This window comes from Antedon mediterranea, chromosome 8 (genome assembly GCF_964355755.1).
Source record: "Antedon mediterranea chromosome 8, ecAntMedi1.1, whole genome shotgun sequence".
Taxonomy (NCBI): Eukaryota; Metazoa; Echinodermata; class Crinoidea; order Comatulida; family Antedonidae; genus Antedon; species Antedon mediterranea.
In genome coordinates, this window is record NC_092677.1 from 6,123,751 (window position 1) to 6,149,863 (window position 26,113).

At 36.1% G+C, this 26,113-nt stretch overlaps 2 protein-coding genes and 1 long non-coding RNA gene across 3 annotated transcripts; 1 reads left to right on the forward strand and 2 right to left on the reverse strand.

Annotated features, from left to right (window-relative positions):
- Positions 1–13,252: 13,252 nt before the first annotated feature.
- LOC140056426 (uncharacterized) lies at positions 13,253–20,805 on the forward strand. The gene is made up of 8 exons (XM_072101794.1): positions 13,253–13,485; positions 14,715–14,841; positions 15,373–15,445; positions 16,772–17,039; positions 18,209–18,310; positions 18,457–18,497; positions 19,683–19,821; positions 20,490–20,805. Exons 1-8 carry the CDS (start codon positions 13,309–13,311, stop codon positions 20,598–20,600), a joined length of 1,038 nt encoding a protein of 345 aa, XP_071957895.1. The 5' UTR covers positions 13,253–13,308; the 3' UTR covers positions 20,601–20,805.
- A 370-nt stretch (positions 20,806–21,175) lies between these two features.
- Positions 21,176–25,304, reverse strand: LOC140057567 (protein amalgam-like). The gene is made up of 6 exons (XM_072103281.1): positions 25,172–25,304; positions 24,610–24,873; positions 24,197–24,484; positions 23,807–23,839; positions 23,560–23,640; positions 21,176–22,507 (listed from the first exon to the last, which is right to left on the reverse strand). Exons 1-6 carry the CDS (start codon positions 25,302–25,304, stop codon positions 22,467–22,469), a joined length of 840 nt encoding a protein of 279 aa, XP_071959382.1. The 3' UTR covers positions 21,176–22,466.
- Positions 25,305–25,341: 37 nt separating this feature from the next.
- On the reverse strand, positions 25,342–26,106 carry LOC140057854 (uncharacterized). The gene is made up of 3 exons (XR_011846976.1): positions 26,065–26,106; positions 25,888–25,959; positions 25,342–25,546 (listed from the first exon to the last, which is right to left on the reverse strand). It is a non-coding gene; the product is annotated as an uncharacterized lncRNA (long non-coding RNA).
- Positions 26,107–26,113: the final 7 nt, after the last annotated feature.

Sequence of the window (26,113 nt, forward strand, 5' to 3'; positions counted from 1 at the left end):
GAATTGTATTAAGGCTGTTCTATCATAAATATACATTTTTAACGAACACAAATTACTAAAATCACTGACAACATAATTATTGTTTTTTTGCATTACGGATGAAGTAGGTAACCAATATTGAACATACGTGTGTGCGTGTGGCACAGTGTGTTGGACGTTGGACTACTGATCGATAGACCCGTCCTAGAAAGCCCATCAGACTTCTTTAGAAAAGTTCATATTCATTTTGATTCGCTGTAACTGTATCATTTGTCTTTACTTCTTTTATGTGTAAACTGACTTTGGAGTTGGGTCAACCGGCTCAGCTACAGTGATTAAGTTCACTTAGGTTGACCCTGGTCTCCCCAATTTCAGTTTTTGTTTGTTTTGTATATACTTAAATAGACAAAATAAATAATGAAATGAAATAATGAGTGTAAATTGGACGTTTTTGTTGTATATAGTAAATTATAATGTAAAGTAAGGGCTCTAAACACAGCGTGTACAACTCAACATTTATTCTGAGGAGAGAGAACAATTATGGCACGCCAAAGGCGTCGTTACAACATGCATATATAACACATCCTCCCTACCATTTTAAGAATAGTAAAGACTAGATTCTAGAGTTCTGTACTGTTGTTCTGTAATCATTCGTAATTATAATGTTTCAATCAAAGTTTTCTGTATAATACGTATCTTTCAATGCAATAATGAATAATAAAGTTCAACTAAAATCAACTTCTTGTTTCATGTCTATTTACAAGTCTAGTCTCTTTGGTGGGCGAATATTATTTCTTTTTGGATATCGACGTATGGGTGCAGTTTCTTGTGTAAGAGATGCGCTGCCAGTTGTAACAGGTGTGTCGGCGTTAACATTTCGAGTAAGGTTATCTGATTGTGGAGCGTCTGTTGGATTTAGTATTTCTGGAACATGGTCATCCTGGGTGAATATTTCTGTAGGAGTGACATTCACCATAGTTGGGTGTAGTTGATCAGCATGACGCCTCCATAGTGTTCCAAGTCCTGTGTCAACTGTGTAAGATAGTGGACCAGTTTTTCCTTGTATTTGAGCTGGTATCCATTTCTGGTTTGTGTTACGATAATCACGGACCATTACTGATTGTCCGGGTTGAAACTCTCGGATACTGGTTCCACAATGTTTTGCAAACTTCATACGATCTTGACCTTTCAAGACAGTAGCTGTTAGATCCGGTTTCAAAAGATCCAAACGTGTTCGTAGATTGCGTCTGTAGAGTAATTTTGCAGGTGTTTCCTTGGTAAGTGTATGAGGAGTTGTTCTGTACTTAAACAGAAATGTACTCAGATGTTGCTGTAGTGAACGACAACTCAGTTTGGTACAATAGTCTCACCAGAATATGTTTTCAACCTAATTGTAGTTTTCTGTAATGGTAACGACTGGAATGCTTTCTTGTAGGTCAACTCTGGAATCAGTGATACTGATGATCCAGTGTCCAATTCCATAGGGATTTTCTTTCCATTTATAGATGCAACCACTATAATTGGATCCACTTTTGACTTATGATTTGCATATAGCATAGGTTCATAGTTGACTTCCTCTCCCTGTACATACTGTACATTCTTTTTAAGGTTACCAGTGTTAGGCTTTGACACATTATTGTCTTTCTTTTTCTTCATGCATACTTTTTCTAGATGTCCTTCCTTGGAACAGTAATTGCAAACAGTATGTATGTGCCTGCAGCGATCAGCTTTATGGCCTGTATTACCACATCTGTAACAGTGTGTAGATGCTTTACTTTGTTTATGACCTTGGTGTCTTTTAGATTGGTAATTTTTTGTAGTAAACTTATTTACATTGCTCTCACCTGTAGTATTTGGTGTCCTTGTTTTCTGAAATTCTGTAGCATCACGACTTGCTGTTTCCATAGCTACAGAGGTTTTAATTGCATCATCTAATTTAAGGTCATGAACCGCCAGTAAACGTTTCTGAATGTTCTCTTGACGCAACCCGCAGACGAAAATGTCTCGCAGTGTCGAGGTCAAAGTGTTTCCGAAATTGCAATGAATGGCTAACCTTCGTAGTTCAGCAATGTATGAAGCAATGCTTTCCCCGCTATGCTGTTCTCTTTTGTAGAACCGAAATCGTTCCGCGATTTCCGATGGCTTTGGGCAAAGATGTGTCGTGAGCTTTGTAATTAAATCTGCGTAAGACAGTATGTCGCTGGTTTCTCCGGTGAACACAAATTCTTTAGTAGCGTGTACTTTTTCGGTCAGATGAGTGCAAGCAATGCCGGTACCTTCCGATCATCATCGACCTTGTTGGCTACAAAATATTGATCTAACCGTTCGGTATACGAATCCCAAGCTTCTAAAGATGAATCAAATTCTTCCACCTTTCCTATTATAACTGCCATGCTCATCCTCGTCGCCAAAATTTATGTTGTATATAGTAAATTATAATGTAAAGTAAGGGCTCTAAACACAGCGTGTACAACTCAACATTTATTCTGAGGAGAGAGAACAATTATGGCACGCCAAAGGCGTCGTTACAACATGCATATATAACAGTTTTGTATGCCAAATCATCCATCTGGGAATGTATAGGCTTATCTATTTTTTTGTGGAAAACCAGGACGACGAACTTGAATCATATATTTCATTTTCTATTCAGAGACTATGGGTGCAACTCGGTACAGTATTCGAAAAAAAAAAACGAGTTAGTCGTCAAGGTCAGGGTCAAGGTCAAATCTCAAAATGTTTGCACCAGTTGAGCTGAAACTTTGAGAAAACAGTATAGGATGAGTGTAATTCCGATATCGAGGAGGCGAAATGTCAAAGGTCACAGTAAAAATTTAAAATCACTCCAAACAAGCTGACAAAATAAATGTTTATAATATCTAAACACTATTTTTAGGTGAAGTCTATAACCAGTGCGGGGTGTTTTGAACAGTTACATATATAGCCTCGTACTCGTGATGTTTTTAGAGTAATAATTTTCAGGAACATTATATTACTATAATTGTTTCTCAGCAGCTCAGACCCCTCTACTCTTGCAAATAACGTTGCACTCCATCCCGCCCCCTCCCCCCCCCCCCCAAAAAAAAAACGTACAATATAATGAGAGTGCATATCACGTACGGTGGGGCTGACTCAGGTGGCCGCCATGGTGAGCAATAGGAAAACAAAATTGCTTCGGAAACACACTGCACTCCACTGCACTGCATTAATAATGTAATGATTTTGGGGTAGAAGGAACAGATAGAGGGCGGCAGATGGAGGCAGAGTAGGCGCGCAGGAAGAGTAGCAGAGAACGGACGTGAGAAAAAGGGCAGAGAGGGATTGGAGAAGGAAGGCAATGGAGGGTTACCTCGAGCTGCGTTAAAAAAGGAGGGAGAGATTGGAGCTGGAAAAGCGGAGAAGCAGGGAGAAGACGTGTTAAATAAGTAGGGACATTAGAGAAATTGGAAAACAAAGTGTAGAGAAGATTAGAGAAAAGAAAGAGAAAATTAGAGCTGAATAACAAAAGGAGAGTTAAGACACAGCAAGTAAAGTTATCCGGTAGGCCTACAGCCTACCACTTGTGCTGCTGTTGGAGACATATAGTGAGCCGGAGGTTGCGCCTACTGTACTGGTTGTATGTGGTTGTATCACTATTTGAGACATAGTGAGCCGGAGGTTGCACCTACTGTACTGGTTGTATCACTATTTGAGACATAGCTGAGCCGCAGGTTGTGTTTACTGCTTGAGATACAGTTAGCCCGTGGTACACCCTGTGGTTGTGATACTGCTTTGCTGGTGGGTACACCTAGTAGCCAGTGGTTAAGACTACTGGTGGTTACCCTGTTAGCCGGTACGTGGTTACGCCACTGTTGGTGGTTACGTTGCTGTGGAGGTTACACCGTTGTTGGTGGTTACGTTGCTGTGGAGGTTACACCATTGTTGGTGGTTACGTTGCTGTGGAGGTTACACCATTGTTGGTGGTACGTTGCTGTGGAGGTTACACCATTGTTGGTGGTTACGTTGCTGTGTGGAGGTTACACCATTGTTGGAGGTTACGTTGCTGTTGGAGGTTACACATTGTTGGTGGTTACGTTGCTGTGGAGGTTACACCATTGTTGGTGGTTACGTGCTGTGGAGGTTACACATTGTTGGTGGTTACGTTGTTGCTGGTTGGAGGTTACGCCATTGTTGGTGGTTACGTTGCTGTTGGAGGTTACGCCGTTGTTGGTGGTTACGCTACTATTGGAGATTACGTCATTACTGGTGTTTACGCTGTTGTTTCAAGTCCGGCGTAATAGCAGAACTAATCTAATTAATTATTATAATCGGTTGTTACCAATAATTTGGAATCAAAGAAGAATAAAGGAGGTCACTCCAAAAATTGTAATTGATTTGTTTGTGTCATTCGAGTGTGTCGCAGTACCGCAGACCCCTCCCCCCAAAAGGGAACGAACCCGAGAGCGGATTTTCGTTACATTGGTGGCAGCGGTGGGATTGGTCGTGTTGCGGAAGGAATGACTCGCACGGTTGCTCCTCCAGAACCTCTTTTGTTTTGTTTATTTTGTTGATTGTTTGTTTTGGATCATTATCGGGGACCGAGCATTTTAGGGAGGGGGTAAAGTAATGATTTTGGGGTAGAAGGAACAGATAGAGGGCGGCAGATGGAGGCAGAGTAGGCAGGAAGAGTAGCAGAGAACGGACGTGAGAAAAAGGGCAGAGAAGGATTGGAGAAGGAAGGCAATGGAGGGTTACCTCGAGGTGCGTTAAAAAGGAGGGAGAGATTGGAGCTGGAAAAGCGGAGAAGCAGGGAGAAGACGTGTTAAATAAGTAGGGATATTAGAGAAATTGGAAATAAAAGGAGAGTTAAGACACAGCAAGTAGAGTTATCCGGTAGGCCTACAGCCTACCACTTGTGCTGCTGTTGGAGACATAGTGAGCCAGAGGTTGCGCCTACTGTACTGGTTGTATCACTATTTGAGACATAGTGAGCCAGAGGTTGCGCCTACTGTACTGGTTGTATCACTATTTGAGATAGCTGAGCCGGAGGTTGCACCTACTGGTTGTGTTACTGCTTGAGATACAGTTAGCCCGTGGTACACCCTGTGGTTGTGATACTGCTTTGCTGGTGGGTACACCTAGTAGCCAGTGGTTAAGACTACTGGTGGTTACCCTGTTAGCCGGTACGTGGTTACGCCACTGTTGGTGGTTACGTTGCTGTGGAGGTTACGCCGTTGTTGGTGGTTACGTTGCTGTGGAGGTTACACCATTGTTGGTGGTTACGTTGCTGTGGAGGTTACACCATTGTTGGTGGTTACGTTGCTGTGGAGGTTACACCATTGTTGGTGGTTACGTTGCTGTGTGGAGGTTACACCATTGTTGGTGGTTACGCTACTATTGGAGATTACGTCATTACTGGTGGTTACGCTGTTGTTTCAAGTCCGGCGTAATAGCAGAACTAATCTAATTAATTATTATAATCGGTTACCAATAATTTGGAATCAAAGAAGAATAAAAAGGAGGTCACTCCAAAAATTGTAATTGATTTGTTTGTTTCATTCGAGTGTGTCGCAGTACCGCAGACCCCTCCCCCAAAAGGGAATGAACCCGAGAGCGGATTTTCGTTACAATAATTTAAAACATGTATTTAGGGGCCATATTGTATTTAGTATTATATTTATACTATAATTTTGTTAAGAGTTTATGTCAGCTGCATGCTGCTATTTACGGATTTTTTCCAACTTTCGAAAGTCCTTGATTGACACTGAAGTTATGTTGTGAATAATGTTTCCGTGTTGGACTTTCGACTGCATAGGCCTAGTAGAATCAGGATAAAATTTGCAAACATATGTTTGGATGTTACTAATTAATTTCTATTTTAGAAGTTAATAAAGGCATAAATGGCGCTCCATAGAAGTATTTTTGTTGTTGTTTTCTCTGTTGCTCAGCTACTACACACACACGCGGGTGTGACCAAAGCATGGAGTAAAGAATAAGAGGAGGCACAACACGGCCTAGCTAAGACTTAAATATGTTTGAACAAGTTTTTGATACTGAAAATTATACTTTTAATTCATTCTCTGTTAAAACCATAGATGACCATGTTGCAGATGCATACACTTTGGATTGGTTAAATAATATAAACCAAAAGTCATCCCTTGAAGATTACTCCAAACTAAAAGAAAGTCCTAGCCTTGAGAGTTATCTTCTTGATAAAACCAATTTCACAGGTGCAAGCTTAAAATTTAAATTAAGATCCAACACTTTACGTATGCTAGTCAAGTCGCCCCATCGCAAAGTCGCCCCATACAAAGTCGCCCCATCGCAAAGTCGCCCCAAAACAAAGTCGCCCTGACACAGTCGCCCCATTGCAAAGTCGCCCCATCGCAAAGTCGCCCCAACGCAAAGTCGCCCCATCGCAAAGTCGCCCCAACGCAAAGTCGCCCCATCGCAAAGTCGCCCCAAAACGTTAAAAAATAGTTTAAAAGTGCGTAAAATGTCGCAATGATACACAAAATAACACGGAACGTGTAGGCATAAAAGGGGAAGCCCCGCCATGTAGTCTCAGGTCACACGATCGGCACGCTCCCCAATCATCAGAGAGGAAGCCCCCAACTAATCACTCCGCGGTCGCACTAACGTGCTAGCTCTCACCAGAGGGAAACCCCCGTAATTACTCCGCCGTTGTCGCACTACAACGCACCATCTGAAGATGGGGAAACCCCGTCGGAGTTTTACCATGATATCAGTCGCGTTCGAAATCGGTTGGCGTTTATTTTTGGTCACGATAAAATGATGTTATACGATCTAGATTATTTTTACTTTGGTCGATGAATATTTATTATTATTAGGCCTATATTAATAATTGATTTTTGTTTTTATTTTACACTGAGGTCTATGATGAGAGAAAGATGTGTGCCTTAAAAATGACAATTTGTAAACATAGTTTAAGATTATAGTAAGCCTATTATTCAGCATAATGTCATTTAACAGTACATAAATTTAAATGTGAAATATTTTATAGGGAACGTAGGCTACGTCTGTGTCTTTTATTTTTTATATGCAACAAATTAGGTAAAACAATTTATTTAGTAAAATGATCATTCTGCTGTTGAATAAAAAGCGACTCGCAATCTGAAACATTCTCTGAAACCAATCGGAGCTGCTCCTTCTGGTATCTGTTTCCTTCTCACAGCTGCTACGTCTTTCTGCTGCCCGTCGGGGATTCCCCTTTTTAAAAAACACGCACACGATAATCATACTGTACGATGGTTTTTCCATGGTCAAAATGTAGCGTTTTAATTTTACTAAAATACCTGCATGTGTAAAACGATCATATCGGCGAAGAAATCCCCTTTTTTTTATTTCTTCATTTTGAAAAGTCATAATTAAAATTAAATAACTATAGACACATAACTTGTCAATAAATGCAAAATGATCAATAAGTAGCCTATATAACATTTATTGTCTTACAACGCTGTTATTGTTTTAACTACTGTAAATATACGAAGGCCTACTATTTATACACTTATTATATTATCCTAAAAAATGAGCTGGTATCCACGCGTAGGTTGAAGAAAGGTTCGTAATTGTGGCTCTGGTAACTAATTTTAAAATCATATTAAATTAACATTTTCGAAACTATAAATCAGGGATAATCTTTTGGAAATCTTTTTAGAACTTTCAAACAAGGGACTATTTTTTAATGATTTTTAAAAAGCACATCACTCCATTAAAACCTGTAAAATTAAAATTAAAACACAAATTATGTATATAATAGGATAAACATTATAATGTATACGACATTTAGCGCGACCAAAGTAACAACGCAATCGATATCAAACGCAACCGCTATATGATTAAAACTAGCGGCGGCACTTCCGAAATAAAACCGTGGGCGACTTTGCGATGGGGCGACTTTGCGTTGGGGCGACTTTGCGTTGGGGCGACTTTGCGTTGGGGCGACTTTGTAATGGGGCGACTGTGCCGGGGCGACTTTGTTTTGGGGCGACTTTGCGATGGGGCGACTTTGTATTGGGCGACTTGCGATGGGGCGACTTTGCGATGGGGCGACTTGACTGGATCCCCACTTTACCTCTAGATGGACGAACCTGTAAATGGTCTAAAGAAATATCTGGCCACTGCACTATATGTCAGAGTGGTGAAATAGAAAATGTACAGCATTTTTTATTTAATTGCCAAGCTTTTAATGCTATAAAAGGAGATCCAATTAGTGAAGCTAAATAATGACCTTGAAAATTTGGATGAGTCTGCAACATGGGAACATTTTATAAATGCTGATGTTAATGAAAAAACTACTATAGTTTTAGGGGGAGATATTAACTTGGATCCTAGTAAAGCTGTCTTGACAGCATTTGACAAATACTGTAAGAATTTCCTTAAAGTTGCCTGGAAAAAAAGATCCGAGTTAAAAAAAAGAGCTAATTTGCATTGTTGCTTTATAATTTTGTTTATTAATTTTCACTATATATTGTATTTAATGTTGCAGAGAAAGACTGGTGTACATCTCTGTAAATCTTTTTAAATTACTATTTGTGCTTACTGTATTCGTTGATCTTAAAGTTTATTTTCATACTTTAATTTGTTAATTAACTATTGTATAATTCATTTCCTTTTCTTTTTCATCCTTTGAAGAACATCCTGTTTACCCGTGCAGCTCGCTGTAGAGTCGGCTCTGAATCTGATTACGTAACACCCTAATTAAGGAAGAAGCCAGGCATGACATCGGTGACAAGAAAAGTAAACAGAGGCTGCGCAGTAGTTTCTAATACATCATAGTGAAGGAGTGTTGACAAAGTGCGAGGCAGCGAGGCAAGCGAGGCATGCGCGGCATGCCAAATATTTGTGCGAGGCATCATTTTATCATTTCCAAAAGTGCGAGGCATGCGAGGCATATAGTTTACAATTTCAAAAAGGTGCGAGGCATATCTTAACGTGCTATTATGCTATATTATAGGCCTAATAATCAATCGATCTAAATAGATTCGTGTATACACTCATCATGTTGTTTATTTTTATGTAACGATTGTTTTTTCATTCAAGTCATATCGTGTCAAAAGTGCCCAAACTACGGTTCAAAAATCTGAACGACAGTCTCTAACTTTCGATAAACAATAATTGTTAAAGCGACACACTCATCAAATGACTGCAATGTTTGTTGGCATTTCGAGCGTGTTCACTCACATGTCTCTCGAACATAGCAGAGTGAAAATAATATTTTGTCACACCCCTGCGCCTAGATCCGGTAGACCCGAGAGATGGAAAATCCCTCTTTACTATTTAGCAGGTAGCGGAATGATTCAGCCCTCAGCTCAGAGGATTGTGGTGCATTCCCCTCCTATAGCACGTGGTTTCAGCAGCAACGCACAGACTTCTCTCTGAGCGGCGTGCCAAAGACATTTTTGACATTCCATTCTCTAGGAACAACACGTGTGGTGTACCTCTCTCGCAAATAAGGTGAACAGCGATTGCCAGGACAAGTTCAATAACTGGCGGTGAATAAAAGGTAACTGATATGGCGATCCAATAACATGCCGCAAAGAAAAAAATTGCGACAGAATTCTGGAGCGCGTGTGAAAAAAGATTTACGTCCGACAATTGTAATACTAGGCCTAAAATTAAACTTTAGCTAATATGCTTAGCCCTAACCTAGATAAGAGGCCTATGTAGAAAATAATTTAATCAATTTTGATATAATAATAATTGGTGTAATATTTAATAATGATACACTATTCCTGTTTTAGTAAGCTAGATATTACGAACGATTTTTATTTATTGTTGTCCATGTACGTATTAATAAACCTGGCGCTAGTTTCCTTCGCTTGTATTTTTACTCCAAATTTGATAACTAACTTTATCGTGTGAATACCACACCTTAGAAGTATACCTCATGAGTACTTTAATGAAAGAATCACATAAAAAGTAACAAATAAATCCTTAAATTAATGATTTTACAGGCGTGTTTCTCGCACACTGTTCGCGAATTTCACTTATTCAATGTTCAATATTTTTGTTTCTATGGAGCGCCAAAAGAGCAACGATAATAGAGGACTAAAACTCAGTGGAATGCGTCAATTTCTCATGCATTTATTGGTGAAAAACACGTTTTATTTCAATATATTTGTTAATTTGTCAATAAAAATGCTGTAATATGTTACTGCTGATACTGTTCTGTTTTCAAAGAATAATAATCGATCCTAAATCAACATCACTACCTAGTCTAGACCTAGGACATCCTACTAAGGATATTATGATGAATTTTTCTATTTTATTCTTTAAAATGTTAACGAAACCGTGTACATTATCAACAGTAACATTTTTCATTACTGACAGTGACAAAATCTATTGAAATTGTACTTGATTTTCACCAAATAATGCGTTAAATATAAATGGATTCCACAGAGTTTTTAGCCCTCTAATTAATTTTGCTCTTTTGGCGTTCCATAGAAACCAAAATATTGAACATTGAGTGTGCGAAATGCGAGAAAAACAACGTCTGTAAAATCACCAATTTAATGGATTTATTGTTACTTTTATGTGATTTTTCTTCATTAAAGTAGGCCTACTAATTCTAAGCTGTGGTATTCAGGATAAAGTTGGTTAAAATACAAGGCAGGTGCAAAAGGAAACTAGCTTAGCGGGCCTAGGCCTAGGCTACTTCAATTTCGGTGATTTCCTGCCTTGCAATTTTGAGAAATGATAAAATGATGCCTCGCATTTTTTGATGATGGTAAAACGATGCCTCGCATAAATTTCTGACTTGCCTCGCATGCCTTCCCTGCCTCGCGTGCCTCGCTGCCTCGCACTTTGTTACTACCCATAGTGAAGCATGACCTTTGTGCAGTTGTTCATTGTTCTTTGAGCTTTTATCTCGAAAAAACCGTTTAAAAATCGAGTAAATTTTCACGGAGATATCGCAGTTTTTATACCAGCTAACAAATTAATCATATTTTTTATCAAGCCATAGACGTATCATTTGGTAAATCGAAATTTAACCGTTTAAGCAACTTTTTAATTTACGAACCCTAGTGCATTTTGTAGCATATTAAAGACTCCAACTTATTTTAAAATCACATTTTAGTGCGCGCAAATGCGCGCATGAAAAAAATTATATAAAATTTGTTCTCATGAATATTCAAAAATATACGTATAATAGAATTCCAACGACACAATTTCTTATTTTTATTACTGTATATGACATTTAATTTATGTTTCAGTCTATATTATGACCGTTAGCAAAACTAAAATTCTTCTATTTAGTCTGATATTGTATAATTAAATTATTTATGATATTAATATCATAAAATATATGATTTTTACGATCACATACTTAGAGTTCAGTGAAATTGTAGGACTAAATTATATATCGTTAAACGATATATAATTTAGTCCTACGTAATTATTATTTAATAAATAGCCTAAATAAGGATAATATTTAATCCCATAATGATGGACATATTTAGTGCATACCGTAACCGGTAGGCCTTATAGGTTCAGGCATAGGCGCGCCTATAGTAACAATGAACAAACAGACGACGAGGGGATACAGCCCCCGTAGCCCCCCGCTGCACCACCACTGGTCCTTATTAAACCCATTAATCCATCATGATTCATGATAAGTTGTCTGGAGAAATTACCAACATTTAGTACACAGTAAACCATATAAATATAATTCCTTTATTGGTGCCGTATAAAACTCGTATTATTAATTTATTAATAAAAGATATCCAGTAGAATAGCGCTGCTTTTTATAAAAATTAATAAACAAGGTCGGAATACAAGTTCAGTAGGTCTACAAAAAAACAAGATGAACTGACTGAACTATTCAAGTTGTGTCTCATAATATTTATATTCTTTGGTGTGACACACATGCTGCTGCAGGAGGCGAACTGGGCGGACGCGCGGCGGGGAAAGAGAGAGCCCCTCATCTACTGCTTGCTTTGTTGCTACTATAAAATACTGCTGCTAAAATCCTAGGGTGTCACGAAACCTAAGACCACGAAAGCTAAGACCCCCTAAGACCTAAGATCACGAAAGCTAAGACCCAAGACCTAAGATTACAAATTCTAAGATATACTACAGCTTAAAAACAATACTTGTTTATCCATACAAAATTTTAAACACAGTAGGTTTCATTTATTACCATAAATATAATTTAATACTACCGCAAAACATAGATAAACTCACATTATTTTCGCCCGTTGAGTAAATGTATATTTTTTCTTTACAACAAACAAACTTGACGGGTTGTTTGTTGGTATATATTTACTCCATTGAGTTGGTTCAGAGGATGTTTTTCTTACGCACATGCCTTTCTTGTATTTTGACTCCAAATTTGTTGACTAACTTTATCCTGAACACCACACTTTAAAATTAGGACTTATAGGCCTAAGTACTTTCAGAAGGAGAAACACATAATAACAAATAAATAAATCCTTTAAATTGATGATTTTACAGATGTGTTTATAAGTAATCCGCGATTTTCCCTGTAACAGTAATATTGTCCATGTGGTAGGGCGCCGCCATAAGGTGGATGTATCTGGGATGTATACAACTTTTTGTGACGGTTTCAATAATCAAAGGCTAGACCACCGGTCAGTAGTATTTTCATGATAAAAAATGTTATCAACTACATGCCAACATCATGTTAAATACTATTTGGATATTTAATTGTTCGTTTTATGCAATTTATTTAGTAAAAACTGCCGTATAAACAGTTTGCTTTATCAACCGGGCGCTACAATAGCGTGACCGGGCGTGTTGGTGTTTACGCGTTTTCACGTAGGATAGTTTAATAATATTCCTATATTTAACTTGTTTCTGGTAAAACAAATAAATGTTAATGACATTTAACATTTTTTCCTATTAATAACATGTATTTTATACTGATTTATATCATAAAAACAATACTTAATTTACCGGGCGTAGAGTAGTACACGGGCAATGGTAAAGAATAGGCCGTGCTGAGTAACGATTCGTTGACTTTTGGTGTTGCTGTGTTAGGCCTTTTTTGTGAACTAACTTAGCATGTTAGTAAATAATTGTCTGTAAAAGTGAATGTACACTAGTTTGTTAATAAATATGTATTATAAAATAGTTTACAATTGCAAAACTATTATCATAATTCTATTTAATGTGACATGTATAATATCTATTAAATCAAGTCTTATTTAATATGTATACATCCGCCCTTATGAGGGCGGGCATCACTCTCTGGAGCTCTCTGTTACAAATTTCTCATGCAAAAATCGCGGAATACTCATTCTTGTGATATATTATATTCTTTGCTTTGGGCCTATTATTTGTCTTCAGCAGACCAGAGTTGCGCCTGATATGGCGGATACTCTGCTTCTACGAGCAGTGAAAGGAAAGCCAAAATGCTTAAATTTGTCATCTAAACATCTGACGCAAATCCCAAGACTTATTGGCAAACTTGAGTGTTTGAATATTCTACATTTAAAAAATAACAAGATTCAAGATTTACCAGTAGAATTTTCAGCTTTAACCAAAGTAGGCTACTCTCTCTAGCCTACTACTACTAGCTAGGCCTAGTAGAGGCCCTAGGCCTAGCCTAGGCTAGCATGGAGGTATAAAATAATTATTTTATACCTCCATGGTCCTGTCACACCAAAATCAGTCCGGGCCAAAATCGGTCCGGCCTGGATAAAATCGGTCCGGGCAGTAGGACTGTTTTTTGCCGCCAAATATGGTCCGGTCTAACAATTATATGGTGTGCAAAATGAGTCATAATGTATATCATTAAAAAAAGGCCATGATTAGTCATTATATTGAAAACTACGGGGTTTTATTTGTTATTTTAATATTATAAATTAAGCCTGTTTTTTTTATTATCATTATTAGTAGTAACTCATCAATAATTAGTAGGCCTACTAATTGTTAGGCTTTTTGTATACAATTATAATATGTATCTCTGTCTGTTTTTAATCCATTTTGTTCTTTTTTAACATCTTCGTTTCCCCATGATGTTAAAAACAATTTAATTTATTAATTATTTATGGTTAATCAATCAATATATCAATTCAATACAATTATTATAAAACAATTATCCAATATTGATTAGGCTGAGGAAGGAAAAAGGCCTCAATCATAAATAAAATCTAGCTGGCAATTTTTATCAGCGTCTCATACCCGTTCGTGTTAGTGTGTGGCAGGCCGAAATATGAGTGAACACCTAAGTCATGTTTTTAGATAAAATACATTTATTTATAGTGTTTATCCGACAAGATAACTTACTAATATATATCATGGGATATTTTTCTAGCCATAAACAACTTAAAACAGCATCATAGGCCTAGTAATTCAATTAAAATCGACAGAAGAAAAGCCCGGACCGATTTTGGCAGTGGCGGACTGCTTTTGGCCACAATTTTAGAGCCAAAACTGGTCCGGCCGGACTGATTTTGGCCCCGGACCATATTTATCGTGACAGTCCTAGGCCGTATTTAAAGAGATGATCTTTCTGTTTTGTAGTATTTTGTTTATCTAATTAATGTACAATAAATACTAGGCCTAGCAGAACTACTAAAGTAAACAAGATAATAGGCCTAGCCTAGCCTAGTTAATACTATAACAGCAGTCCCAAGATCTTTAAAAATAATATAGCCTCTAGGCCTAGCCTATTGGTGATAAATGAACAATGTACAGACTACAGTGAACTCTTTCCTAACCATGTTTTTTTATATTATTAATTAAAAATATTACTTTTTGTTTATTCCCAGCTTATTGTATTAAATATTGGCAACAATGAGTTAGAAGAGATACCAGCATCACTAGGGCAACTAAACAATCTAGAAACATTGCATTTATTTGGTAACAAAATAAAAAAATTGCCAAATAAAATTCTAGGTCAGTATTCCAATTGCATTCATAACACTGCAGAACATTTAGAACTCAACTCAACTGTGGCAACATAATAAGCGCTCCAAGCAACTGACAGGCACAACAAAACTGTTCTATTGTTTCCAAAGCTGTTTCCAAATCAAGTATGGGTGGGTAAAAGTGATAGTAGGGATTAGTTCGATTTTACCGTAAAAGCACTTGCGCATACTGGTTCCTACAAACTACAAATCGCATTTTGCGCGCCGTAAGGTAACCATGACTATTTAAAATTAGTAAATCGGTTTCAACATAAGCGCTTAAACACTGGTTCCGTTGAGTTTTTTTTAGTTAGGTTGAGTTCAGTGTCAATACACAGTGTTGGGTATTTTGAGTTTTGCTGTTATTAAACAGCGTAGTTGTTTAGAAACAACTTGAATATCTAATCCTGCTGCCATCACTAAAATCTCAATCTGTTGAATGTATGAATGTTAATTTGTTTTTCTTATGGTGTTATAATGTGGATGCTCAAATTGTAAACAATTTTATTTTAATACGCAGGTGGACTCAGAAGTTTAACATTTTTGAATTTGAACAATAATGACCTGAGGACTGTGACACCATCGATCAACAAGTAAGTTGAATTTTCAGTTTAAAACACTATCGCCCGTATTCTTAAACCGGACTTTAGTCGTAGTTCGAGCTAAAACTAAAAAAATGACGTCATTTTAATTCATAAACCGAACTTCAACTAAATCGCCGACTAATTCAGGCCAACCTCGACTAAATCGAGACGGATTTTGATCGATTTTTTTAGTCCTGGAGGGGACAGGCTAAATGGTCGACTAAATGGTTTTTAAACGATGTTTATGAAAAACGTAACAGTCATTGAGTTGTTATATTGGCCAGATATTGAAGAATGAAATATCTATTTTTATATTAGCTTAATTAAATATACATTGGTATATGTTATAATAATGAAAATCATCTTTATTTACAACTGTATACAAATTACATAATTTTCTTCGCGCAAGTCCGACTTCAACTACGTCACGCCATAGCGACAATGGCAGATGCGGCAATTCACCACGCGATGGAATGTTTAGGGGGCCTAGCGCTTTCTTGTCACGCTAGGAAGTGCGTGGTTCGTCGCGATCATACTTTGTTGGAGGCCTAGAAAATATGAAAGTTACCGTACCGCCATGGTTCCTAAATATATTTTGAAGATTTTGTTTGTTGTTAATCAAAAGTACTTCACTGTTAAATTAATACTGATCTTGTTCTAATAATTAACGATTAAAATTATTTTTCATGTATAGTCCTGATGCGTAAAAAGTGTTGTAAGAAAATGGAAAGTGATATCAATGCGCAAAATTTCGTCTGCTCCTCAAAATACTCTTGTCATTGGTCAATGTATAGCCTTTGTTACCCAGACGTGTGCAACTCGACTAAAAGCTCGACTTCATTAAGTCGAACTGCAAACTTCGACTACTTCGTTTTTTAATCGAATTTGAAATAATAGCTAGAACTACGACTTTTTCAAGTCGAACTACGACTAAAGTCCGGTTTAAGAATACGGGCGTAAGTCATTTACATGAAATGAATTATTTTCAAATCTAATCAGTGGGCCCATTGTATGTCAAAAATTGTAAAGCAGTTTAAACAGGGATGTTGGTACAATTAAATTTACATTATCAGTTATTTTATACTATACACAGTTTTTCATAGTGGAGCTCTAGCTTGGGGGTTAACGTGCTTACCTTTCAATCCCAGGGTTCAATCCTGACCTAGTGGTTGACTCTTTCAACTCCACTCCCTACCCTTTTCACATCTGCATAAATTGTTACAAGTTGTAACCAGGTTTGATCTCTTGATTTATTACACGCATACGCAAACCCTGAGGTATCTGGGCTCATTCAATTTAGTATTTTATTTTAGTCAATTTCTATCTTAATTTTAGATTGGTTAATTTGAAGTACTTGAGTCTAGATGGTAACAGCTTGACTAGTCTGCCATCAGAACTATGTGCCATCAGTCCTCTGACAGAGCTGCATGCTGCAAACAACCAGTTGACAGCATTGCCTTTAGAAATTAGCTTCCTGGTGAACCTAACAAAGCTTCATGTACAGAAAAATAAGATAAGAGAACTTCCTGAAGGAATTGGTAAACTATATAATCTGAAAGTTATCGACATAGCTGCAAATGAATTGAGAATATTTCCAACAGAAGTAAGAAAATAAAAATTATTTTTTCAAGATAGATTATCATATACATCCTTACATGCGCACTGTAAAGCAATTAAAGATAGTTCTGTTATTAATTAATGGATTGTTTGAAGGTTTGCATGGCGAAATCAAATGTTGATATAAAGTTTGCGGTACACCACGTGTATTAGTTCTGAAAAGAACTGTTGAGTTTCTCGACGTTTCGATCAATATAAAATGATCGTCCTCAGGAGTGAGAATGCAGAAAGTCCAGGAAACTTGGAATATAAGTGGAAAGGGTGGGACTGGTGTGAAAGCCAGAAACAATGGCAAGTTCACACAGTGGGAGGGATTGAAACTAGCTATAGCAAAGCATTGTTTCATTGTTCTTGAGGGTGATCTATCCAGCTGTTGCTGATCATCATTAGGGACCCTCAGAGGTTCACAAGACAAACATATACACAAGATGCTCTAAATAAACAAAGTCTTATTACAAGTCTTTGGGAGTGGGGTAATTTGGTCCTTAGAAAAAATCCTGACATGTGACGGGACTTTAACCCAGGACCCTTGGAGTGGTAGACAAGCACCAAGCCACAACTTCATGAGAAACAATGCTTTGCTATAGTTAGTTTCAATCCCTCCCACTGTGTGAACTTGCCATTGTTTCTGGCTTTCACACCAGTCCCACCCTTTCCACTTATATTCCAAGTTTCCTGGACTTTCTGCATTCTCACTCCTGAGGACGATCAAAGTATATTGATCGAAACGTCGAGAAACTCAACAGTTCCTTTCAGAACTAATACACATGGTGTACCGCAAACTTTATATCAACAATTAATGGATTAACACATTCCATTTTGCAACTCAATCCCCAACATTGTTTTAAAAAATATGTAATGTATTAAATGTTAATATATATACGTATATTTAAGTTGTTCAACTTTTCTAGATGTACTAGCACTACAATTGTGTTTATTTTACATTCTTAAGTAAATTATGTACATTGTTGCCTATTATTCTCTTCCTGTCACTGGCTCCTTTTTAATATATTTATAATATATTTATAGATGGTACATTTCTGCTTATTTGCCATTTATTCATAAATTTGTATATATTTTCTTTTTATATGCCTGTGAGAATTTAAATGAATAAATATTGTGATTCTTTCCATTTTTCTTTCTTTATATTGACAGTTGAATAAACTACCACTGAAAGAATTGTACTGTGAAGAGAACCCATTAATTGACCATGTTCCTATTAAATCTGTACAAGAGGAAGAAGTTCTAACTTTGAAGGTACTACTACTACTTTACTATATAGAAATGTGGGAGGAAGAGGCAATGTGTTGATGATGGAAGTTAAGGAGTGGAAGCATTGCCATTATATTATTATGTATATAGAATATATTAAATAATAAAGATATAATATTTATCAATTACAGGAAATATGTGCTAGATTCATAATGAGTGAACTCAAAACAAGGTAATCTTATTTTTCATTTAATCTAAATTTGAAAAATTATTTTATTCCAAATCATGTTCTCTATTAATATCAGTGATATGTTCTATTTATTACAGTACAGTATTAATAATAAGCCGGATATTAACAATAAACTTGGGGGTAATAAGTGATGAAAAGGGGTTTAGGAATGTATCTGATATACCTAATTGAATTAATTACATTAGTTTATTTACTGTAATTGTATGTACCATATTTCTTCAAATAAAGACCCCCCCCCCCCCCCCCCCCATAGAACTTCATTTCGAATAAACGCCCTGGAGTGTTTATTTATTTCCTTGAATAAACAACCGACCACATTCATATACACAATATTGTACTACACTTTCCTATTTGTATTTATTATCAATCATTAGTCTTCGCCATGATTCCAAATATGCCGGTAACAAGTCAACGAGTGCTAGTAGTACTGACTCCACAATTTGTAACACTCCTATATCCAACAATAGGTAAATCATTGTGGGCACACTTTGTAATTTTTTTAACACAAGCACAATTTTGATTGAGAGTGTATTACTAGTACTGTTGATATTATTTTGACCACTATTATAAACTCCGTTTTTCACTCCTAGGCACAAGTTAATTTGTATTCATTGTGTTTCTTAAACATTAGATTGCTATATGACCAAACACTTACCTTCTATTTTACATGCACACTATTTAACCTGGTCATGTGTGGTACAGTCTACAGTCTAATTTTGTACAGACTGTTTCACAATTTCTCATATTTAACATAACTATTTATGAAACTTGAAAGTCTCATTTATGAAAGTTTTCATTATAGGTGATCATGATTGACTCATTTCCATTGTTTTGATTACTCAATTATTACTTTTCTAAAAATACAAAACTATGGTTTTCACTCATTATTGCTCAATATTATTCTTTGTAGATAAGTTTCACTTTCAAAGTACTTTAAAAATAGGTTCATACAAAACTATGGTTTTCACTCATTATTGCTCAATATTATTCTTTGTAGATAAGTTTCACTTTCAAAGTACTTTAAAAATAGGTTCATATAAAAAATTCTTGTCAATTGCCAAGCATTTAAAATTGAATTTCGCAATTTGCATAAGTTATTTTGTCAATCTTAGAGCTCTGCTGACAATCAAAATTTGCATATTCATAATTTACTTTAATTGTTGACAGGTGGTCTTATTTAAGAATAGCTATTCGCCACTACCCCAGTGTGAAGGAGATGTTGGGACAGGCTAGCAAATGTGCGTTCTGTAATCGTTCATTCCTAAACACATGGCTTGAATGTGTCACGTTTGTTGATGCCAAGAAGGCAAGTATTCAATTAAAATTATAATTTAGCATGAAATTTATTGATTCCTGATCTAATAGAATAATAAAATAATAATATGAAATCAATGTAATACAATACTAATAAACATGGATCTCTTCTTGATGAAACTTGATTTATTTACTGTATTTAAAATCGGTCGGTATGTAGCAATGATAATGACCTTATTTTAGTATTGTATAAAAGTATTTTTCACTATTGTTAACAGCTAAATATATCTTTATTACAGTCTATTCTGTGCATTAGACCGTAATTTATATACTATTGAACATTATGTTGACAGTTTGTTTGGTTAAAAACACAAAGGGTTCAGTCGTCTACTTAACTATACTAAATTTGTAAAGTTTATATGTGCTGTATAAGAAATTAAATGCATGTATTAACCAGTTCTCCTAAATTGTACAATATAAGTTGTTTTAGATAAAACCATCTGAACTCTCACTTGTAATATGCAATATAGTGAAAGTTAAAGCCATTTTTTATCTATTTTTAAATATATATTTGAAAGTTTCGATTTCAAGATTGGAGCAGATTACATTTTTTTTTTCTCCCTGGAGAGATTTTATCAAAGCTTCTATGAAGAATTATGAACTTCTGTTTGCAAACATTATATGCGATATTTTATTTTCAATTAATTTTATTATTTACAGGATCTGAAGACAATGAATTCCCCTGGCAGGATTCCAATACGAGCATTGCTCTGCTCATACAAGTGCTTCAACACACCTGGTCATCGCTTCTATGGTGTTGCATTCCCATGATGATAAAATACACACTAGTTTGGCATTTGGTCCTTATTGTATTCGTCTTCAAAATATGTGTAGAGCGCATCATCTTCCACCTCTGAGGCGCTTCCAAATGTTAATAATAAAACAAGTTGTTTCGTGATATTTAATATGTAAATAATATGTAAAAAAAGCACTGTTTGTGATGAGTGAGATTTAAAATAAATGTATTGAATTTCAACTATGTTAAGTTTTGTTTCTGTGCACAGTACTGACCCTGTTAAATCTTTCACACAATACATTATCAAACCCCTGGCATATACCATTTCAAATAATTACAAAACAAAAGAGGTTTTGCAATCAATTCACATGAAATTGTTATTAGAGTGGCTTGGATTTCGATAAGAATAGGCTACAGTCTATAGTTCACACCTGAAAATGAACTGTACCTATTTTGGTGGGAGAATGCAATCCAAGTTTTTTGTTATCTGTTTGAAAGGTATCAATATTATGCCTTGAGACACTCATATGCAGTCGTGCTACGCCTGCACTGTTGAGTGTATTCTAAACAATCCTTGTAGGTGAAAAATCATTATTCTAAAACTACTGTATACACCATATTAAAATAAGTTGAACGATTAAGTAATTTTTCCGCAAGATACTCTTTAATTACATTTTCATGTTATTAATTTGATTTCTACTGCTACCTTCGCTACAGATAATAAAAAGTAATTTTCAAATTTGATGTTGCCACGGTCAAACTAATATAGAGAGGACAGCAAAATATTAGTACACACATCACAGGCCCGTAGCCAGGGGGGGTTTTTATGGTTCGGGCGAACCCCCCCTTTACAGCGAACCCCCATCTCCGACATGCCCAATACAATACCTCACCCTCATCTCCAAAAATCCTCCAAATACGTGCCCCACAGTACAAAAAGTTGTTTGTAAATTGAAAAAATCGTAAACTTGTTCGTGAACCTTCTTCTCTGTATGAGCGTCAACTAGTGATACATGTCTGTAAATTTCTAAAAGCTGCAAATGAATTGCCGATTTTAACCTGAAAAATAAATGTTTGGTCCCTGCATGTAACATGATATTGACGCGTCTCATAGCGAGCTGACGCACGAACGATTCGTACAAAGGACACCGCCAGACAACTGCGTACCTATTGTTTATATCACTGGCAGTCAGGCAGCATGCATAAAGTAGCCTTCCGACGTACATCGGTATTTATGTGTGACTATGAAGTATAATGTATCATAGAGGATTATAGTGAATATTAATATTTTACACTATAATATCTATGGTATCAAGTACTGTAGTTCACATTATGGCATCCGATTAATTTTTTTTAGACCACCAGCCAATACGTACTAAAATGTATCAATATCACCTATTTACATATTTATATTCCTCAACACATTGCTGTAAATAAATATTATAGATAGAGCTAGCAAATAGCATTTGCCTTCACCCAGTGTGCTTTTTTCGGGGCTGGATATACGTTCGCATTGAACTTGAACGCAAAACAAAATACGGAGTAAATGATCAAACAATCGGCGGTTCCGCACAGAGCACGCGCATCTAACATACGGCAACAAATAGTTATCGTCATTTAAATTATCGACGTGTTTGAGGAGGAGGAAAAAAGTACGATCTTTTTGCTCATTGGCTATATAGCATGCTGCACGAGAGTGTCTTTTCCGGCCATCTAGGGGTGTCATTTAACAAAATTCGCTTCGCATCAGGCTGGGGGAGGAGGGGGGGGGGGGGGTTGACCCAAATATTTAGTGTCCGAACCCCCCCTTGACAGATCCTGGCTACGGCCCTGCATCACCACCTGGAATTCGAATGCGTGTTATTTATATTGTATCACAATGGAGTACAGTAGTTGATACCTCACATTCCCTTTCTATGTTCCTTCCTATATTCAAGAAAATCTGAAAAAAAAAAGAATTATATTAAACATAATTATAAATTAAAATTAACGATTGTTTGACTACTGCATTTCATTCTGATGAAAAACGTTAGTAGAAATAGAAGTACTGTAGATAATAAATAAATAATAAATAAATATCTTTAATCTGTAACTCTGATGGAGTGATGGCATAAAATAAATAAATGCTGATTCAAAATAAGCGAGCCTTCGAGTTGTTAATGAAGGCTTGTCTGTCCATTCCAACATTATCGAGAACTTGTTTGAATAACGTGTTCATATTTCTACCACGCTTCGAGCATTTGTCATCTTGGAAGAATAGGTTTTTCGTCATCCGATCATTATCAGATCTAATCAGATGTGCAGAATAATTTCGTTGCTGGGTTTTGATGAATGTAGATATATCACATGTCTTACATATATTGTGGATGTCCATTCCAACATTATCGAGAACTTAATTGAATAAACGTGTTGGTATTTCTACCACGCTTCAACATTTGTCATCTTGGAAGAATAGCTTTTTGTCATCGGATATCATTATCGGATCTAATCAGATGTGCAGCATAATTTCGTTGCTGGGTTTTGATGAATGTAGATATATCACATGTCTTACATTGTGGATGTCATGCTGTCATTGAATTATCAATCTTTTGCTTAATATGAGGGCCACTGAGGATTTCATGCTTGTTATCATTATGTGTTGTGTTATGTGTATACAGATATTTAATGTACAGTAATTACGACTTTTTGATTATTCTGTTTTACTGATTTTCAACATTGAGAATACAATTGGTCAGATGTTTTGCCCTACTCTGACGTAATTTGTACTTTATACTAAGTACATTTGAGAATACCAGCGAAAAAAGTAATTCTCGGGTGGGACTCGAGCCCACGACCTCCAGATCACTAGCCTGGCGTTCATACCTCTAGACCACCACCGAGTTTGCGCTGATGGCTAGTGATTAGATTCAAGTCCAAGTAAGCAGCGGGTGCTGCACCAACAGGAGAATACAATTACGATTATAGATATCAATAAAGTTCAAAATGCAAACTCACTTATTAACCAAAAGTAAACAGGCAAGACTAACAAGAAAATCCCATACAAAATACTGACTCCAGCAAGTAGAATTTTAATTCCTACAAAATGTAAATAAGTTTATTTAGTAAAAACTAGGTAGTTTTTAATATCATTATGTATCTCCCTTTCAGCATATTATTCTGATGCAAGACATTAAATATCAATATTTCATTCATATATTGAATATTTGCCTTTAAAATTATGGGTATTCCTGGATATACTTACGATCGTCATTGACTTTTGGAGAATCGCACCAGCCTAGAAAGACAGAAAATAGGCCTACATTAAAATTTTTCTCTGCAGATTTAAAAAAAAATTATATTCAACATCATTTCTAGACATACCAATACAACCATATTTATTATACTCACCGGCACAGATGGGGGGGGGGGGGGAGGGGGAATTGTTCACCTTTCAACAGTAAAATCATTAAATTGTTGAAATGAATTAGAAAGTAAGACACACAAACGTATCGTATGTAATTTCAGTATCTAAGAAGACTATTAGATTTTGCGTGAATATAAACAGTGGTGTATTCTTACAGGTGGAATTTGTATGTGCTCAGAAATTGCTTAAAACGACCTATAAATGACCTGCGCCGTTGGTTATACTCACACTGATCACTAAGGTGCTTCGTGTAGAAATAAGCAAGGTGCTTTGTTTGACTGTCCTTTGTGCCTGCTTCGTTACTCGCTCTACAAAAGTAATCACCAACATCACTAGCCTTCACATTGGATGTGTAATTTAATTCAGTCCCAGTGCCATTTGTAGAAGCTATCCATTTTCCATTCTTATAAATCTCCAGAACTGGTTCTGGATAAGCATCACCAGCAGTACAGACAAACTCCAGCAAATTACCATTTATCAGTGTTGTAGGTAGTACAATGCTTGGGGGATGTATAACTAAACATGAAAATTCAAATTATAGACACTCCGTATGCAATGTATCATTTTGTGGCAATTATAAATGTGTTATATAATTATTGACAAATAATACACACATGTAAACATTTATTATAACAACTCACATTGGACACTAAGGTGCATTGTTTGACTGTCCTTTGTTCCTGCTTCGTTACTGGCTCTACAAAAGTAATCATCAGCATCACTAGCCTTCACATTGGATGTGTAATTCAGTTCAGTCCCAGTGCCATTTGTAGAAGCTATCCATTTTCCATTCTTGTAAATCTCAAGAACTGGTTCCGGATAAGCATCACCAGCAGTACAGACAATCTCCAGTACATCACCATTTATCAGTTTTGTAGTTAGAACAATACTTGGAGCATCTAAAACTAAAATTATAATACAAGCTCTACAGTACACTGTACAGTTAGGACAACAAAATTACAAATAACAAAATGTTATTTATATAATTATTAACACTTCCTGTAGACAAGCATACGAGTGAAATTATAAATAGTTCACAGGTGTCAGATAATATAAATACATGGAGCGCATAAACGGAATAACAGTAAGAAATAATTTTATTTCTCTTACTACTTTAGTTGAAGGAGGCCGATACTAAAGTATCTTATCAAAGCTAGGAAACATCTTATCTGAAAAGCAAACAAATATAATCTTTTTTCTTACATAATACAGAAACATTGCCTATGGAAGAGCTTTTTGATGGCTCATCATCGACTAAACTGACTTCACATTCGTAAACAGCAGAATCTGATCGTTTTACTTCATGTATTATAAGAACACCATCCGAAATGTCCATTCTTGTCTTGTTCAACACTGCTTTGTATAATCCTTGTTTTTTTCCAATTTCTTGTCTGTTACCGTTAACCATTTTGTACCAATATAATAATGGGTCTAGGATAGACGTTGAATGAGACCTCTCAATAGAGCAATTAAAACCAATCCTCTGATTTTCAACAACGGTATTGCTGGGTTGCATAATCAAGTCTACTGTTATGCCGTATACACAGCCAATTAATGCATATACAAAAATAGAAAAGCCTGTAAATATTAAAAGAGTATAATATATAATACTCAATGGTTAGAATAAAAAAATCTTATTTTACCTCTCTATAAATATTTACAATACAATATTTTTGAGCGTTTTACTTCATGTATATGAACACCATCGAGAATGTTCACTTGTCTTTTCATCAATTCCCTTTTCATCAATTCCCATTATTATACTGTATTGTGTTTAGGCCTTGTACCTCAGGATAAGAGTCTAGGAGAGGCGCAGACTGGTTGCTGTCTGCGAAAATTGTAGGCCTAAATGCTAACCCCCACCTCATAAATCGACCCTTATATTTGTATATAGTTGTTACCAATAATAGTGTACAAACCTGTAAAAACCACCATGTCGTCATTTATCGGTATTCCAACAATGAAGGCATCCAGTATATCAGCAGGTTTTCCTATATTAATTATAAAAAAAAAGTTAAACAAAACACTGAAATGCTATAAATGGTACTATAACTTACCGTTGAGATCTACAAAAATGTAAAAACAAAATGTCTTACCTGTGTTATACTTGTGCATGCATCCAATTTATTGTTCAATTATCGAGAA

Bases quoted from the DNA above. Each gene is read 5' to 3' on its own strand.
- LOC140056426 (XM_072101794.1), top strand. From the start codon at position 13,309: ATGGCGGATACTCTGCTTCTACGAGCAGTGAAAGGAAAGCCAAAATGC. The intron at 18,498-19,682 runs GTAATCTTATTT...AATTGTTGACAG, and splicing joins ATGAGTGAACTCAAAACAAG to GTGGTCTTATTTAAGAATAG. The intron at 19,822-20,489 runs GCAAGTATTCAA...TATTATTTACAG, and splicing joins CGTTTGTTGATGCCAAGAAG to GATCTGAAGACAATGAATTC.
- LOC140057567 (XM_072103281.1), bottom strand. From the start codon at position 25,304: ATGGACATTTCGGATGGTGTTCTTATAATACATGAAGTAAAACGATCA. The intron at 23,840-24,196 runs GTGAGTATAACC...CTGTCTTTCTAG, and splicing joins GAAGCACCTTAGTGATCAGT to GCTGGTGCGATTCTCCAAAA. The intron at 22,508-23,559 runs GTGAGTTTGCAT...TTTTTTTTTCAG, and splicing joins TGTTTACTTTTGGTTAATAA to ATTTTCTTGAATATAGGAAG.